This window comes from Protomyctophum parallelum (genome assembly GCF_964188405.1).
Source record: "Protomyctophum parallelum genome assembly, chromosome: 17".
NCBI classification, from domain to species: Eukaryota; Metazoa; Chordata; class Actinopteri; order Myctophiformes; family Myctophidae; genus Protomyctophum; species Protomyctophum parallelum.
Genome location: NC_139719.1, coordinates 12,914,653 through 12,933,210, shown reverse-complemented (window position 1 = coordinate 12,933,210; position 18,558 = coordinate 12,914,653). Strand labels below are relative to the sequence as shown.

Genomic DNA, 18,558 nt, shown 5'->3' with positions numbered 1-18,558 from the left:
TAGCCTGCTTGTGGCCTGCTTGTTAGTTTGCACCAGTTTGGCCATGATCCTCTGACCTCGCTCATTGTTGTCTCCACCAGAGCGAATGCCATGGCAGAGACTTATGTTTTGTACCCTGTTGTCCGATAAAAAAAAACCCAATATATTACTCCTTCAGATTTCATCCAAATGTCATGCAAATCGGTACACACGATCTCTATAGCCATGTGATCAATACGCAGTGATGTAACTAGGGTGCGTTTTGCGTCCAAAAACGCACTTTATAGTTTTGGGACGCAATAGACCATCAACCTGTGCGTCCATGGGATGCACTACTGTACTCCCACTTATTATTATTATTTATATATTTTACATTATTTTGGTGCCATTATATTATTTACTGTTCTGCATACGTTGCACTGTTGTGTTGTTCTGTTTGCATACTTTGCACTGTTGTTGCAAACATCTTTGCAAATATTAAAGTTTTCAGATTTGGAATTGTATTCACTTCTTTCATACATTTCTACATGAATATAACCACATTATAACAATCAAAAATGAAATGATAGTTTAATGCTGCAATTTGTAAAAATGACAAAATGTGACTGACAAAACGTCGCTGAAGTGGGACTCATCAAATGTCCCTGGGACTCATCTACAAGACCATCCCTGCATCCTGGGACTCATTACATTGGAAACCTAATTACATCACTGAATACGGATCTGTTGTTCTATTTTCATCTAAAGTTTGCAGGAGTGGCCTATTTTGAACAAACTACTCCTTCTTTCATCCAAATTGGTACATCTCTATAGTCATGTGACCAAGAAGACGGATGCGTTCGATATTTCATATTTTGCTGAATTCCTAAAATTGCTGGGCCACAATAACCAACCTGACCTGACGTGCACTTTTTCTAGTTGGCAAGCTGTTTTCCCCACACAACTGACTGAATCCGAGGAGGAGTCAGGAGCCCTATAAGGAGGATAGTGAACCATCACCATTTCTGCTTATTTTACAGCCACGTGCTTTACTATTTGGTGGAGTGGGTTTTGTACGTAACAAGCAGTCAGGCAGATAAGTGAGTGTGTGTGTGTGTGTGTGTGTGTGTGTGTGTGTAACACAGTACCTACACTGATAAGACTTTATCTTGAAGTTGAAGCTCAAAGTGTGATCTTTCTTGACTGACTAAAATATGTTATCCATTTAAACTTAAAAAAATCAGACCCGACTCTGAAGTGAGTGGTGCTGTACTGTAGCCTACTTGTGTTCTACGCTGTACTTGTGCTGTACTGTACTGTACAAGGCTACAAAGCCTCCCTGGCCTGTGTGTGTCTGTGTGTGTAGGCCTATTCATATTCAGTCTGGATTTTCGGTGGTGAGGTGACCACCGCTCCGGTGGTGAGCTGACCACCGGAGCTGAAATAACGTTGAGCGGTGGGGAGTAAAAACAGAGAGAAGGGCTGGAGCGGTGGCGGTGGTTTGCTCTTCACCGCGGCTCGTGACGTCATGTTGTAGTTTGGTGGTCACCTAACCACGGAAAATCCAGACTATGAATAGGCCTTAACACACAGACACACACAGGTCAGGGAGGAGGCCTTGTACAGTACATATGGCTGTGCAACTAACTAGTGACACTTGGTGGTGAACAAACGCTATAATACTATTTTCGTGCCGGACCCAGGGACATAGGGACAGACCCATGCAGGGACACAGCCACACCACACAAATAGGAGTGGTTGCAGTGCACCACTCAAAAAAGACTGCATCACTGACAAGAATTACCTGTAGGCGTCATTGCTTCTGTTTTGATTACCCAAATCTCCATTGTCCAATTGACCAATTGACCTGACCATTAGCCTAACTACTTGTCAGGAATTCTATAGTTGCTATGGACCCGTTTGGGACCACCCACGTGTATTTCCTGTCAGCTACTCACAAACACTGCAACATTTGACCCATTTAGAATGTTGTCAAGTGTGAAAAGCTCAATAGACTATGACTTATCAGTGTTTCAAAGATATTCATGGACCAACCCGACATATATAAATTAATAATTAGGCTGTTTGTCACAATATTTCCCTAACCTCCCCTCGATAAACGTTACGTCAGTCCCTCCCTAAACAGTAACAGCTGCTTTTCACGTTTCTTTGCTTTTTTTTAAGTTGACAACCCTTATTTTTATACACGTTTCAAATCACGCTCAGAATCCCAAATCAGAGTATAATAAAGGCTGAACTATACTATGATAATTGTACAAAAAAGGAGACCCATAAGGCATAAACGACTCGGAAGTGTTGCTTTACGGAATACATGCGTGTCTGTCACCTATTAAGCTGATATATAGGCCTACTTACCTTGCTGTTGGCATGGCGATATAATTATTATTATCAATACGTGTCTTCTGGTGTGTGTATTAGTTTTGACAGGCGCTCCTTGTCCAAATGTCCAGCACCAACGTGCTTTTTCTTGACTGCTAATTTTCTGCTTAGTTAGCTGTCGCCCCCCACCCCCCACAATCCATTCTGATTGGTCAACCGAAGCAGCGGGGGCGGGGTTTAAGCATCTCATCGGCATGTGGTTGGCTACAAATGTTACAACTACTTGTAACGTTAAAGGAAAAGGGCACGTTCAGTTCATTCAATGATTATGTATGCGGAAACATTGTTGCCGTTTGGTTTGGTTTGGCCGTGTCCGGATCGTAGCGCGATCGTCCCAAACGGAGCAGATCTACAAGCTTCACAGCGCGTCGCGTGCAGTAGCTCGCAGTGCTTGTAGATCTGCTCTTTTTGGGCACCGCCCGTTTCGCCCCCCCGTTTGTTGATGATGGCCATCATTTTCGGCGCGTCTCGTTAACGTTAAATACACGTGGTGGAAATGTTGAGGTCGGCCTCTCCAAAACCATGTGATGTTGATTTCCTACACACCCTGTCCTGTCCAGCCCTCCTCCTCACCCTGACATCCTGTCCCGTCAGCTCACAGAAGGATATCAGTATCACGATCAAATCCATGCATATTAATGTTGTGTCTTGTAGCCGATTCCGCGGAATACAGTGCTAAAAGGGCCTGCCACAAACAAACGCACACCGAATCACCGATGCACGGGTTGCAGACACGTCCACTATGGCACTAACCTAACCAACTGTGCATCGTTTGCAAGCAGCATATAAGCGACAGATTACTACTAGCATCCGAGCTAACTTGCCCAGCAGAACGTCATAAAACGGCATCCTCATACACCGCTATAAATAAGACAGCCGGCTATCTGACTTACCCTAGGGATATTTTCTGCGTCGTTGACATCTTTTGGTTCTTCTCATCAACACCAGACGTCATTTTTGTTTTGCAGTGATGTCTGAGGAGTGTGTTGATGATGCTGAGGGAACCGATGTCTACTATACTAGCACACAGACAGACGACAGGAGGGTTGGGCTGGCTCCCCCACCCCCCTGCGCGAGGATGTTACTAATTAATTAGACAGCATGGCAATGATGCGAACTGATGTGCTTTAATAGTGGATGAATGAATCATGAATGGACATACATAATCATCAAAACACACACTTTACCGGATTAGTCGGGCTGCTGTCATTTGTTGTTGTCTTGTCTCCACTCCACCACATGCCCAAAGTTTCACGTTCAACGTAATTTAATAGTATAGCAAACGTGACAAGATCAATGCATGCCTGTGTGGAGTTTGCATTTTCTGCCCATGCCATGTCCCCGTAGTAAGGTACCCTCACAAAAAACAATCCTGGTCTCTACTTCAGTGATTCCCAAAGTGGAGTCCAGGGACCCCTAGGGTCCTTGAGGGAGTTCCAGGGGGTCTCCAGATAGTTAGGAACCAAATGGACCCTTATGGGTCTGTAACTCAGTGTACAAATGGAACCAAATGAAACCGTTAACAGGTCTATTTGTACACTAAATCAACTATGATGTTACAATATAAATTGGGGTCTCAGATAAAAATTCCATTAAATGGGGGTCCGTAGCCTAAATGCATGTAAAACTGGGGGCCCTTCAAAGTAAACGGGTGAGAATCACTGGTAGAGCCGTAAAAATCCCCCCTCAGGTGAAAAGAACGACGTGGACGCACATGCACTGAAGGAAGCATGAGGTCAGTCCGTTACTCTCCCTGGCAAGAACAAGACCATACAAAGCTAGAAATGCTATAAAATGCTTTATTACAAAATTGTGAACAATCTATGCAGAAGATTTGACAGATCTATTCAAATCCCAATAAGTTGTTTCTATATTCTTTTGTACATAACATATTAGGGTTTGAATAGGGCTAGATTTGACTTCCTAGATCGGATGAATGGGGTGTAATGATATCACCCACTCATATTAAACATACATGAAAAGGTGTTTTGAACAAATCAATGATACAGTCGTGTGTGCAGATGCTACAAAACATCTGTAAATGAAAAAAATATATATAGCAAATAAAGTTTCTTCTTTCAAGGCATATCAACTGTTTTGTTTTGTTTTTTCCAAAATGGCACATTCACACCAATGGCCTAATTCAGACATTTCCAAAACATCAACCATTGTGCTCAGCAACTGTTGCCAACAGCTACCGTTTAGTGTACGAAGACACGTTGACAGGAAAAGGCGATAAATAACAATAATGCATGTCGACCGCACCAGTTTCACCATGACAGCACTGTGCTATCCACAGAGAGGCTCTTCTGGCCTTATTTATGCTCTGTCGCATGTGGCAATAGTAGATCTACAAGTACACCGGAAATAGTAGATCGATCTACAAGCTCAACCCAAGAAGCCTCGTGAGGTTACAGTTCGGCCATTTGCACCGCTTGACACGGTCATGTGACATAGTATAAATTAACTATGAATCAGGCTTTCCTCTCGTGCCCACGGAGTTCCCTTGAATACCTACATGTGTGTGCAATTCATGTTTCACAAAAAATGATTGTACTAGTAAGACAACATGAGACGTACAACTGTGCAGTGTTAAGAAGGAAAACTGTTGGGCAAGACGACCAAGGTTAAAGAAAATAACTTGTCGGCTCGCTGGAGTCCATGAGAAAAAGGCAGCATCGTCTCAAGTCACTGTTTTGTTGCAACTTGCATACACCTTGAGCCCTATTTTTGCCAGCCCTTATCCCTAAACTTCTTTGCCTTTTACTATTTTTTGAATAGTTCAAATATCGATCTACAAGCTCCCCCAGGATGAAGTTACTAATGTTGCTCTGGAGAGGGAAGTCTGAAGCTCTCTGGTGGAGCTGTTCCCCCCCACGACCCGACTACGGATTGAAGATGGATGGATGGATGAAGGTCACAACGTGTCGATGGGCTAGTTGAACAATTTAAAAATGGTTTGAAAATAATAAGTTTAGGGATACGGCGTAAGGCACTGATGGAAATAGGGCCACTTGTCTGCTACTGTACAACGGGTACGTGAGCCGATGAGGACATAACGCAAGTAATTTTCAACATCACCTGGCTCTTGCAGATGTTTGCAGATAAAAAGTTATTAATTGAATTAACTCGTCTGTTGAAGTAGCCCTTAGAACGCTGACCCAGAGAAAAGACTAGGCCTGTCACAATTACATACTCACATTTGAGATAATCGCAATTATTTTTGCATAATCGTCAATCATTTCCATGTTGTTCCATATTTTCAAATAGCAGAAATAGCAGATCTACAAGGTTACAACACGTCACTTTGTGAGTGACGTGTTGTAAGCTAGTAGATCAACTATTTCCACTATTTTGGAAAAGATTTAGGAAAAGAACGAACTATTAAAAATGATTAAATGTGTCAGTGATTTCTTTGTATATTTAAGTAATTTGTTATATCTACCCCATGTGATTACGAAGGCTAAAAGGCAAACAGAAATACAAATTGTAACGTTCCAATGCAATCCAATTCAATCGTTAATTGCAATTAATTGTGCGACAATTAATCGTCAACTTAAATGGGTAATCGTGACAGCCCTAGAAAAGACAGTTATACGTTAAAGATAATAGTGGAAAAAGGTCTTTGGCAGAAGTCCTAAATGACAGAAAAAACTATTCAAACTAAGCAACAGTGTTTTTTTGTTTTTTTTACAGTTTGTATAACGTAGCATAGTGTAAACAGACATAATACGATTTATATAGTTTGTGTGAGCCGAACATTTGCATATTATATTGTACTTGTAACAACTCCTCGTGAGTTCACGTGTTGGTGAACCAATGCCGAAAATGTCATAGAACAACCAGTACAAAGATATAAAAAAAAACCTCCTCCAGAAAATCTTGCCAAATCGAATTTAACTTAACACGGCTATGTCAAAGCGACCGCAAAAAAATATCAACCAGACATTATATGAAAAGCCAACCTCTAATCAAAATATATATATATATATATTTCTGGGATTTGTCAAAATAAGCTCTAAAACTATTTTTTTCTCACACATTAGAAAAAAGAATTTCCCAGAAAGAATCAAATCCATAACTTGCACCGACAGTCCCATCATTTACATTCTACCAAAAAACAGCTACTGCTTTATACAGTACAGGACGAGTTGAGAAGTAGTGTTCTATCATAGCCTTTTGGCCCACATTAGGGTAAGGGCATGCCAACATCAACAGGGGCTGGTAGGGGGAAGCATTTATTTGTCCATTTGTTGGGTTGCTCAAGCTTCAGTTCTCCTCCTGGTCCAGATGGACCGAACAAGCATAAAACTTGGTCTTTTTTTCTTACTGGTACCAGGGTGTCTTCCTGATCCAGTGGAGCGTGAAACCTGCATCTGTCCGGATCTTAATGGAAGCTGCCTCAGCCTCCCTGACTGTCTCCTTCACAGACTGCATCAGGTTCTGAGCGTTGTGAACCAACATCTCTGTGGCCTGGGAAAGTACACATGTAAATGGTAAATGGTGCATTTATATAGCGCCTTTATCCAAGGCGCTTTTAGATTGTGCATTACATTCTCCCATTCACATTTCACACACACACACACATTCACACACCGATGGCGGAGGAAACCATGCAAGGCACGGACCAGCACATCGGGAGCAATTAGGGGTTCAGAGTCTTGCTCAAGGACACTTCGACACTAACTCTGGGGGAGCCCGGGTTCGAACAGGGAACTTTGCGGTTCCCATCCGGCCACTCGACCCCTGAGCCATTGCCGCCCAGATGTAAAACACATGCACAAAAAACACATGTAAAATATTACACTCAGGAAGATTAGGATAACATCTTTACAAGCCAGTTCATTGATTAAGGAATCCAGTGATTTGTTAACAGTATAAGAAAGTATCGTACTGCATGTGAGCTTACCTGCTCTGACTCTTCCTCACTGATGTTGGTACGACCCAACATGGTGGCCTTGACCGTAGACAGGATTTTAAGCTGCGTACTAATGGTGGGAATGCGCTCACACACCTGAAACAGGGACAAAAAAAATTACATTAAAACATTAATTATATTATGTACCCATATATAAAATCATATTCACACCCACACACACATAATTTAGGTATGTCATACTATCCCACACCCCAAAATAGCAAAATGGCCGGTGTGTGAATAATTATGATCAATGGTGCAACATTTTCTGAAGAGACTAATTTACTGACCTGGAGCAGGTTGGTCCGGATACGCTTATCAGTGCATTGTTTGGCCACCTCTTTAGCCAGGCGTGTGACCTCGTCTGAGGCTTTAGCGATATCCTTGGCACACTGGATGAGGGCACGCTTGTTCCCACTGCCACCACGCACCAGTCGGGACATCTCAGCCATGAGCAAAGCCATTCGCTTAGCTGCACCAATGATGTCATTACCCTGTGAGTGGTAAGAACAAAGTAAATACACTTATACACAGACTCTCTGAATAGTTTTCCCATAGCTTTGTTCGAGTGGCCCAGCAGGTATGGGAAAATGAACCGTATTAGGAAACGGGTATGCTTCCTAATGGAAACCGGGGTATCAGGGACTAATAGCTACAGTATGCACAGAGCCTATATAAAATATCTTAAACCCTTTACTTGTATTTTTTGTGGTAAAAGCGTTCAAACTCTCTTCTTCCCTTTTTTTGTTTTCTTGGAAAAATGTCACGATGGGAACTATGCAAAAAAAAACTAATTTCACCCACTTTATTACTTGCAATAAAGCAAAACAGTTATAAAGTGTTTTTTGGATAGAATGGTTGACTCACTTTGCTGGACCATTTGCGGGCCTCGTCGTGGAGCTGCCTGGCCGCCGCCATCATGGGCTCGCTCAGCACCTCGCCAACCATCGGCTCAGGGAAGTCCTCTTCCTTCTCCTCCGGGGGAGGGGGCCTGGGTGGAGGTACCTCGCCCTCGGGGAGGGGAGGTTTGGGCGGTGCAGGCTCGTCATTAAGCTGAGGACGAGGAGTCAAAATTATTAGTTTTTGCTATTTGTGAGCAACGCTGTATTTAAGCATGCAATATAATACATGACAGGCTGTTGTGATTAAATATCACAGCCACACACACACACACACACAGAGCAGTGGAGAACATTTAGATTTTGACATTTATTTTAAGCTGGGGTCCAAGCCATTTAGGCTCCTGGTGAATAAGATATTTGATGCTGTGTCAAAAACAATTTGACACAGAACTGCAGCAAAAAACGCTCTTCAAATACGTAGATAACTGGAACATTTTGGTTGCACTCTGAGGTTAATATCTGAGGACTTACGTGGAGCTGATCGATCTCAGGTGGAGGTGGTGGAAAGTCTGGCTCCTGTGGCTGGAACGCCTCCCTCACCTTCGCCACAGCTCCCAGAATCCTGTAGCCGGAGTCCAGGAAACCCTTCTGAAGATCTGGCAAGAGACAAAAAGACAGCTTTATTGGAGTTTCCATATTGTGACATGAACGCTCAGAATGTACCCGACTGTCAAAATACTTCCTTAATGTCAACGAAGTCCACGATCACAACACCAGAGGGAGTTCAACTAACCACCACATTCAAGCCAGATTTGGCTTGAATGAAGCCAAATCTATTTTCTAACCATGTATCTGATGATTCTTTTTTGTGTATATTTGTCTTTAAATATATATATATTTTTTTTTAAAGATATTTTTTTGCGGCTTACGCCTTTTATTGATTTTTTAAGGGACAGACAGTAGGCTGACAGGAAACGGGAGAGAGATGGGGGGATGACATGCAGTAAAGGCCGTGTCGGGTCCGGGAGTCGAACCCGCGGCACACTGCGACTGGATTACCAGTCCGGTGCCCAGACCGTTACGCTACGGCCTGGGCCGTCTTTAAATATTTTGATGAATTGAAAATGGAGTACCCTTATGTAAACAAGTCTAAGCTAATTTTGTATTGACCTGTACTTTCCTTGAACTGTACCCATCTGTTAATGCAATTTTCAATCAATAAATCAAAGCACTAAATAAATGGCAACTGTAACTGTAAATCCAGCGAGTAAGTAAGATAATGCATACTTGGATCTTGGATGTTCCCCGCCACGGCTTTGGCGCTCATCACCATGGGCGAGATGGTCTGGCTGAGCTCATCGGATGCCGCCTTCACCATCGCCCTGAACTTGGGGTCCTCGGAGTTCTCCATCTCCCGCTTGGCCACCAGGAGGATACGGTTGGCCCTGCGCGCGATGCTGGTGGCTCCGGCCACCAGCATCTGAGGCTGGTGGTTGTTCATGGCCACACGGCACTTGTCTAAGTCCTTCTTGATGGCCTCCTCCGAGGCTTCCAGCAGGGACTTGGTGTCGATGGCCTCGTCCACCAAACCTGAGGATAGAGAGAGACCACGTTAATCTGTGATTGGGAACAACTTTGGACGCCAAGTCTTTTTTAGAGATGTTTGTCATTCTGTGCACTTGACGTGTTTGACAAGTTTTCCACTGGAGGGGGCTGTTCGCTAACCTACAGATCATCCATGGTTTCGGTGATTCTCGTGGGGTGCAGGCATGCGTTCCGACATACCAAGAGTCCAACAGTCATTAGTCCGACACCCTACCCAAACACTGACCTAACACTAACAGCACGCAGACGCAACGCATGTCGCGGACGCAACGCATGTCGCGGACGTGAGGAGCAACAGGTGATTTGTGCATGTCGGACTTTTGGTATGTCGGATAAACGTCTGCACCCCTTCTCGTGAGCCTTCGGAACACATTGATCATGCGACTGAAAAAATAATAATATAATACACTCACACACGTGCGTAGGAACCAGTCGAAAACACCACTATAATGCAGTCCAATGGGATAACTGCACGCAGAGCAGGCTCTCAATCACAGCATATATTTTTCAAACAGCTTGACGCGTATGAACTATGACCATGATTATTTTCCGATTCTAGGACATCCGTACGCGCCATTTGAGAGCACCCTTGCACGGAATGGAACAACGCAAAGTATTCTGTGAAATAACACTATAAATCCAGGTACAGAAAGTTATGATGTCATACCTGTCATTTTCTCAACGTTGTCAATCCACTGGTTCTTCATGGTTTCAAAGTGCTCGTAGGCAGCTTGGTTACCGGGGTTTCTCAGTAGAATACGAGCGGCAGATACCACCTAAAAGGATAGAGTATACCCATTAACACTGGTGGAAAAAGGTACTCACGTTTTTTTACTGAAGTAAAAGTATCAATATCACAATATTGAAATACCCTGTTACAAGTAAAAGTAGTCATTATGCAGAATGTCCCATCTCAAGTTATCAAATGTATAAAAATCTTTTAAAAATAGTTGATCTACAAGCTCACAAGGCGTCGCGATCCATTTTCAAATGGCCGAAACATATAGGGCTGAAGTGGCTAATGTATGTTTTGTAATGATAATCAAAATCTACAAAGTTTTCAAATAATTTTCTAAATAAATGTAGTGGAGTAAAAGTACAATATTTGGATCCAAGATGTAGTGAGATTAAGTACAGTACAAAATAAATGTACTTAGCTACTTTACACCAACTGTCAATATACTACGGCCAAATGAGCCAACTGGCAGACAATTAGCCGAGCGAAGCCAGAAACATTCGGCTCGACAAACGCAGAAACAGACAGACGACAAACAGAACTGTTGACATACTTGTGGCGTTAAGTCTCGTGTTGACTTAACGGCGGCCTGGATTCCCTCCACTGTGCTCTTATTGGCCGTTCCTACGGCGGCAGCTTTCTCCGCCGTGGCGCCCAGCTTATTGGCGTGGTTCTCAAAGTTGGCAGCCCGCTCGTCAAAGACCTACAAAAAATAAAGGCGTTGAAACAATTATCCAAAGAGATTTTTGTATTTGTTTATTATTATTGTGCATAATAAATAAAAAATTAGCTAACCTAAATGGTAAAATAAATGGTAAACAGTGATTTATCCAAGGCATTTTACATAGATTGTGCATTACATTCACCCATTCACACACCGATGGCGGAGGAAACCATGCAAGGCACCAACCTGCACATGGGGAGCAATTAGGGGTTCAGAGTCTTGCTCAAGGACACTTTGACACTAACTCTGCTAAAAGTGACTGTAACATCATCTTTTTACTGCAGTAGTCACCAGGAGGAATCATGACGGCGTCACTACTGACCTCATCCCTGTTGGGGGCGTCCACGGGGGCTGTGGCAGCCACCGCCAGCAGCTTGATGGGGGTGGTGGTGTCACTGAAGATGTCAGACACCTCCTGCGTCATCGCTTCCTGCATCTTAACCTTCAGATCCTGGGAGGACACGCACATGTTTTTAAACACTTCTAAATTGGACATGTTGTTTGCATTCTTTATTCTTTCTTTGTGCATTCTTTCAGTAGTTTGAGTTACACAGAACACAAAAGGAACTCTCCTAAATGATTCAACATTATCTAAAAAAGTTGGCAATTTTAATAGAACCATAACATAGTGCAGTATATTCATATTGTTGCTTTAGGGTGGAAAAACTCCAAACTCCAAAACTATAACTTTTCAGAATTCCAATAAAAGAAATATAAAGTTAAAAAGTTAAAATGTGGACATTTGACTGAGAGCCTGCCACCGCGCAAATTCTAGCTTTTCACCTGAGAAGAAAAACGAAAATGAAAAATGAGTTAATAGCACAGGCAGACTCTTCACATAATAGACTAACTAGAGCATGTCTGAAATAAGTGTTAGAGCTGAAATCGACATGAAAATATGAAATAAATGCTTAAACATGTAGCTAGGTGTAATGTTAGAGACCACAGAAGTGAACCTTTCAAGCCCGTTTTCTCAACTCGCTGTTTTCTGCAAGACATTACTCTATATTATAGAGTAATGTCTTGCAGAAAACAGCGAGTGGTTATAGATTCTATAAGGCAAGCCATATCTCCAAAACTGGTGGGTCAAACTGAACAACCAATATATCAATTTGAAGCTATGATTCCCTGCTTTCATATGACATGAAGAAATGTAAATTCACATATGGTAAGCAGTATAACATTATTGTGAGTCAGCCAATTGGATAAGCATGTCAAACCACTGGTGTTTTTTCTTTCAGCTCAGTAAAACAAATCAACCAGCAGAGGGAGTGCTTGTCTATGTGCTTGTCATGAGCCCTGTTTATCTAATTGAAAAGTGTGCCTTCAGGTTTTGCACACAAGCAATTTGAAACTAAATATGAACCCTTGCTATACGAGTCTATAGTTTCAATGTCCACATTATTATTATATTTACACTTTCTACTGTACTGTATATTACCTTGCGTTGTCCTTGCTTACCCTAAAACTCTCTGGATTAAGAGAGTCTGCTAAATGTAGCGGATTCGATAATCACAAGGTAGGTTACTGCATGTATACTGGAGCTGCGATTAGGAAACCTCTGAGAGGTCCGGCGTGGTGTTAATCTAATCCCGTCGGCGGCGAGTCGACGTTATGTTGCGAGGCAGTCTGTGAGGCAGCCGCCTGTCTTACTTTGAGCGCCTCCTGGAGCTGATGAGCCACGGCGCGCGCCTGTGGCGAGTCGCCTTCGCCGCGTGCAGCCAGGTCCGCCAGCTGTGCCATTAGCTGCTCCACCGCCTCACACTTGCCCAGCAGTTCCTGTCTGTAGGGAGCCGGCATGGAGTTGGCCAGCCTGTGGCCCTCTGCCACCAGCCCACGGATGGCTGCCTGGCCTGGACAGACACACACACACACACACACACACACACAACAGTGTTAATTTCCTCATCTAAAAGTATGAGGAAAAATGTTGGTAGACTACGGAATGGTATTCAAATGTACAAAGTACTCAAATGTTTTACTTAAAGGTATATTCAGTGATTTCACTCAAAAAACCTTAGGTTTCGTTTTTGGCTGTGGGACCCAGCCTTTCATCCAATCAGGATAGAGAGCCAAAAACGAAACCTAAGGTTTTTTGACCCTCAGGGGTTAACTGGGGACAGGGAGGAACTCCTTATATGGTCAGCACACTCTATAGTAGGGAGGATTATCACAACAAAACAAAAAAATAAGTGATATTTGAATTAAGTGAAATCACTGAATATACCTTTAAGTGAAAGTATCAATACTGCAATATAGAAATACTACTAAGTAAAAGTTAATTCAGCTACAAGAGGAATGGAGGAATGTGAGTGAGTTTGGGTGTGTGTGTGTGTGTGTGTGTGTTGGCATAATAGGATGATGATGATGGTGGCCAGACGTACGTACCCACACCGCCATCATCCATGTTGGGGTTGTCCATCCAGCGCAGGGCCTGTTCAATCTTCCCCTCCAGGTGAACGGCCGCCTTGGCGGGCCGACTGTTGGCCACGGCTTTGTTGGTCTTGGACTGCAGGTTCTGCAGTGCTGTGGCGATCTGCTTGGCCAAAGCTCTGGCCTCCGGGGTGTCACCTTTACCCCTGGGAGGGTTACAAAAAATGTCTCAGTAAAGAAACATAGCCACATTTAACACTTAAACCCTATATACCCCCCCTCATACACAAATATATATTTGTGTATGATTTTCAGTTCATCACTCACACACCATTGTGTATTGTCTGAGTCATCTCTGACCATAAGAAGATGGTCACATTGGAATTTTATCCTGGGACAGCTACCAAAGCACATTACTCTTCTCCTTTGAAAACAAAACGCCTGCGGTTTCCGAGGCTACTCTTCTTCACCAACGCGGACATTACAATCTGAGTTATAACTCATTAGAACTCCTATATCATGTTCCCATTGTGAGAACTGAATTTGGGAACCATGCTTTTAGCTATGCTGAACCATTCTCGAGGAATCTGGTATTGAAAGTGGTAATGACACCTAGCAAAGGTCATCATGATCGGGACTCGAACCCGCGACACGCTGTCAGGCATGCGCCAATAAGTTGTATGCGCCTGGACCGCTAGGCCAGCGGGTGCCCCCTCTCATTGATCATTTAAATCAAACAAATATGACACTCTGCTTTCCAAAGACTGCACGTTTTTAAATTGTTTGTATTCTATGCTGCCTTCTTGGTCAGGTCAGGTCCCACTTGAAAAAGAGATCTCAATGTGGTTTTACCTTAATGATTATGGCATGGCCATAATAGGTTCATATGGTTTAAACATTCCTCAATAGTCAACTACTTACTGTCTTCTGAGTTCAGAGAGCTTGGCGGTTAGGGCAGCGATCTCTCCGATGGAGCGCAGGATGTCATCTCGCTCCTTGGGATCTTCACACATATCGGCGATCCTTTTAGCCTCCATGAGGAGGGCCTTGATGTTCTCCTCCCCCTCTGGGCCAGCGTTGGGGTCTGCCAGCCAGTTCTGCAGGGGGCATGGCAAAAGGACACTCAAAACGCCATTTCGCAGTTTGACATAAAGCAGTCAATTTCAAGGATAACGGAAGACCTATGGATTGTGTGATATATGGTAGCGATTGTTAACTCAAGGACTACCTCAGCCCACCTCCCCCATAAAAATATTTTCTTTATAAGAAGGCATATCACAATATATTGTTGTCTTTAAATGGGCCTCTAGTAGCACGTGGACCACTGGCTGAGAATAGCAATGAGCTCACCTGGGCAGCATCAATCCTCTTGGCGATAGCCTGCTTGGAGTTAGTCATGGCTTCCAGTTTACGGGCAGCGTTTTCCACCTTGCCTGTAAGCACGTCCAGGCCCTGGGACACCTGCTGGGCTCTCTGCATGGCAGCTGGAGATGCACCCTGTCCCCTGGGACGGTACACAGAACACATGTTTCATACAAAATAATAACCTAACATTGCACCTTGAATAATGTCCTTATGTTTATATAATGCACAGCGGCTGCTATGCTCACCCCCCACCCCCCACCCCTCTTGTATTTCTGACACGATATGAACTATGCACAAAAACAAGTTTCCCACTTTTTTACTTGTAAAACTGATGATGCCCAAGCATTTTCCATACCATGGTTTGTTAGCCACTGCATTCCATTGATGTTAGTACGGTATGAAAATAGAGTTTCAGACTTGAAACTTGCTTGAGATAGTATCCAACACACTAAATATCATTGCCAGGTTGTGTATTTATCAACTTGACAAAATATTGTCCATGGCTAGTTATTATTAACCACAAAATTATGTTTAGAAATGACTCAATTATTCAGGTAAGTTCAGACATGTTTTCATGACTTCGGGGAAAAATTGTACCGTATGCAAAACCGTAAAATAAAGCTACAGTGTATTAACGGAAAACTTGTTATGTATGATCTATGGCCGAAGCCATGCGTAGACAATGATTGACATGTTTGATACTTTAAATAGTTCTGGAATACAATTAACAATTTTTGCTTTCAAATCTGAACGGCTATGTTACAAGACAAAGCTCAATGGGATATCTCAAGTTTTTATGGAAATCCAAGCCGGGTCTAAATTAGATTATGGATTAATACAAAACAGATGCTTTTAATCTTGCCGAGGGGTCCCTGGTGGCAGTCAGGGACCCTTCTGGCTAGATATCACTTACAGTGCACTCTCTCATGCTATAATCCTCACTAACATACTTAGCGCCTTACACTTCCCATTTGGCATGGATGGAAACCAATGCTACTGTGCAAGGGGGCAATCAAATGAAATTACCCAATGAAAATTAAATGTGGGTATGTAGGAACGTGTGATATAGCTACTGTACAAGACATGGGTGTGTCCAATTTCTTGGGTGACACCGTTGTACAGCGTATGAAATAGGGCTCAAGGGGTTACGGTTCGGATGAATTGATCATGTTTGTTTTGTTCATGTCGATTTGTAAAGAAGGGAGGAGTGACCCATTGAAAATCCAATCAAGACATGGGTGTAAATGGTAAATGGTTCATTTATATAGCGCTTGCCACTTTTATCCAAAGCGATTTACATAAACTGCGCATTACTTTCACCCATTAACACACATTCATACACCGATGGCGGAGAAAACCATGCAACCCCGGGATCGAACTGGGAACCTTGGGGTTCACATCTGGCCGCTCTACCGACCACTCTACCCCCTGATCCACTGCCGACACAATGGTGTGTCAAACAAAAGTCAAAAGGCTTGAGAAAGGTGTTGTCAGACGGTTTTATACCTGGCCCGCATCTCAGACACTTGATCGGTCATCTGCCCCAAGGTTTTGCTTGTGCCCAGGATGTCTCTGCGCTCTTTCCCTGCACACAGCTCGCCCACCTTCCCCGCTTCATCCAGGATCTGACGGATGGCCTGCTCTCCTGCATCACCTGGAAACAATAACAACATGCATATGCTTCAACTTTATCATCACATCATACGTTTATAAGATGTAAAAGAGCTGGTGAAATTATAATTTTTGCTAGCTAGCAATGAACAATCTCAATCAGTCTCTTGTGCAAATTAAAGATATCATATAGCAGCAGTCTATGTAAATCGCCAGCTTTGGATAAAAGCACCGTCATATGATACATAAAATGATACAGTGCAAATGAAAGGGGAGCATGTACAGTAGAACTGACATGGTCATGGGCATGGCACTAGCTTAACACCAAATTCGCACCAGCAGCGGTGAGCAAATGTGCATAGTGCGGACATTTGTAAAATAGGCGTGTCCAAGGTATGAATGTCACACACACAAATGAGCGAGCTGTAGTCCAGCAACATCTCTGCCGCTCCCAGCAGCTGTGCCCGGCAAGACAGCTCACAAGTAGGGAGGAGAAGACACTCAAATGCTCATCTCTGGAAGCTCGTTTGAAAACAGTCTAACCATTTTAGATAAGAAATAGGCCATGCAGTCGCTCAACCTTGATTCATTTAACAACTACAGTTGCTTCGTCAGCAACATTGGTAACTACCATATTATATAGTAGTCTGTTGCTGTCCAGTGTGCTCTGTCTTGCCACACAGCAGACACGGCAAAGTTGAGAGGAATTCAACTTTACCAAGGCCGCTGTGTGGCAGTCGACCAGAATCTCTGCCATTTACAGACTCTGCCTCCTGCCATGGAGGGGAAAGCAGTGATTGGTCGCTCCTCTCAATGCATTGAACCTCTCCTTTGACGCTAAATACCATTGCTGGTGTGAATTCAGCGTAAAGCAAGACACTCAGTTTGAGTTAGTTCAGTTTTTCTCTCTATTACACCGTATCATTTACTCTATTTATTTATTGCAAAAGAACAATTAGCATATCTTTTCCATTACCTGCTTGAGCATTTGGGTCCCTCAGCCAGTTCTTGGCATGGGACATCTTGGAATCGATCAGTCCTAGAGCTCTCTTCATGGCCTCTGTGTCCTTGTGGCCAAGAAGGAGGAGGTTGCAAAAATCAATGCATGGCTTGAAACGCAATCAATGCATCTCAACAAAACACAAGGAGTCCATCCATGCCCCAATCAATAAATCATCTTTAAATCATGGTCTATGAATTTATAACTTGTTGATAGTGAAGAGATTCCATATACGGTTAAGAGGCTCATGAGAATAGATCTGTGTTGTGGCCGGGTCATGTATTCTGGCACGGGCCAATGTTTGGACATGGGCAGATGTGTGATATCATTTAGAAAATTGGTCACACAACACTAGTCTAAATATAGATAAAATAAATAAGCTCAGTGATTTGCATGTTCAAGAACCACTCTACAGAATCTAGTCATGACTGTGACAGCAAACCATTGTAAAACATTCCAATAATAGAAGACACATCCAGCAACCATCTTCAACACACAGCATTACTACACGATAAAATACATTCCTTACAGTTAATTTATCCTCAAAGAAAGTAGCAACGGGGAACTGTAAGGGTCCATTTGGTTCAATCTTTACTTTCTTCTGAGTTAAATTAAAACTGGGAACGTCTAATGTCTATCAGGCTGATCCTTTGGCGGTGCATGCTGTTACAATAACTCTTTCCCACTGTCAATAAAGAGCGTGAGGCACATCATGAAAGCCAAATAACAGTTCATTGTATCTCAATCAGAGCGGATGGAAACAGTAACCCCATGATTTGTACTTGGTTGCACGGAAGTTAGCAGATGCACAAGCTCACAAGACAAGAGTTGCGCAGTGTGTCACATTGTGAGCATTAGATATCTGCTATTTTCGGTGCACAACGCTGGCGCGCAACTAAGCGCAAATCCGCCTCGAGACCGAGAGCATCTGGCGTCGACAGTGAGTCCATTCATTTGCCAAGTGTGCGGAACAAAGCAGAGTTCTATGAGACATGTGGCGCAGTGGGAGACACAGTGGACGACTGG

At 43.2% G+C, this 18,558-nt stretch overlaps 2 protein-coding genes across 4 annotated transcripts in view; both read right to left on the bottom strand.

Moving 5' to 3' along the window:
- The window catches only part of adkb (adenosine kinase b), a 139,187-nt gene extending 135,803 nt beyond the window's left edge, over nt 1-3,384 (bottom strand). The window contains exon 1 of one of the 2 annotated variants that reach the window (XM_083787082.1): nt 3,252-3,384. In XM_083787082.1, coding sequence (XP_083643208.1) covers nt 3,252-3,313 — 62 coding nt within the window. In that variant the 5' untranslated portion in view covers nt 3,314-3,384. Of the gene's footprint in view, nt 1-2,334; nt 2,466-3,251 lie in introns of those variants that run through there. The other variant, XM_083787083.1, reaches the window with a different exon arrangement.
- Nucleotides 3,385-4,143: 759 nt separating this feature from the next.
- Nucleotides 4,144-18,558, bottom strand: part of LOC310875143 (vinculin) — a 36,481-nt gene continuing 22,066 nt past the window's right edge. The window contains exons 7-21 of one of the 2 annotated variants that reach the window (XM_083788260.1): nt 17,509-17,602; nt 16,428-16,575; nt 14,907-15,060; nt 14,478-14,653; nt 13,572-13,762; nt 12,837-13,036; nt 11,506-11,634; nt 11,013-11,162; nt 10,391-10,499; nt 9,406-9,708; nt 8,650-8,774; nt 8,144-8,329; nt 7,567-7,770; nt 7,268-7,372; nt 4,144-6,831 (exon numbers count right to left, since the gene is read on the bottom strand). In XM_083788260.1, the coding sequence (XP_083644386.1) occupies nt 6,685-6,831; nt 7,268-7,372; nt 7,567-7,770; nt 8,144-8,329; nt 8,650-8,774; nt 9,406-9,708; nt 10,391-10,499; nt 11,013-11,162; nt 11,506-11,634; nt 12,837-13,036; nt 13,572-13,762; nt 14,478-14,653; nt 14,907-15,060; nt 16,428-16,575; nt 17,509-17,602 (2,421 nt within the window). In that variant the 3' untranslated portion in view covers nt 4,144-6,684. The remainder of the gene's footprint in view (nt 6,832-7,267; nt 7,373-7,566; nt 7,771-8,143; nt 8,330-8,649; nt 8,775-9,405; nt 9,709-10,390; nt 10,500-11,012; nt 11,163-11,505; nt 11,635-12,836; nt 13,037-13,571; nt 13,763-14,477; nt 14,654-14,906; nt 15,061-16,427; nt 16,576-17,508; nt 17,603-18,558) is intronic. The other variant, XM_083788261.1, reaches the window with a different exon arrangement.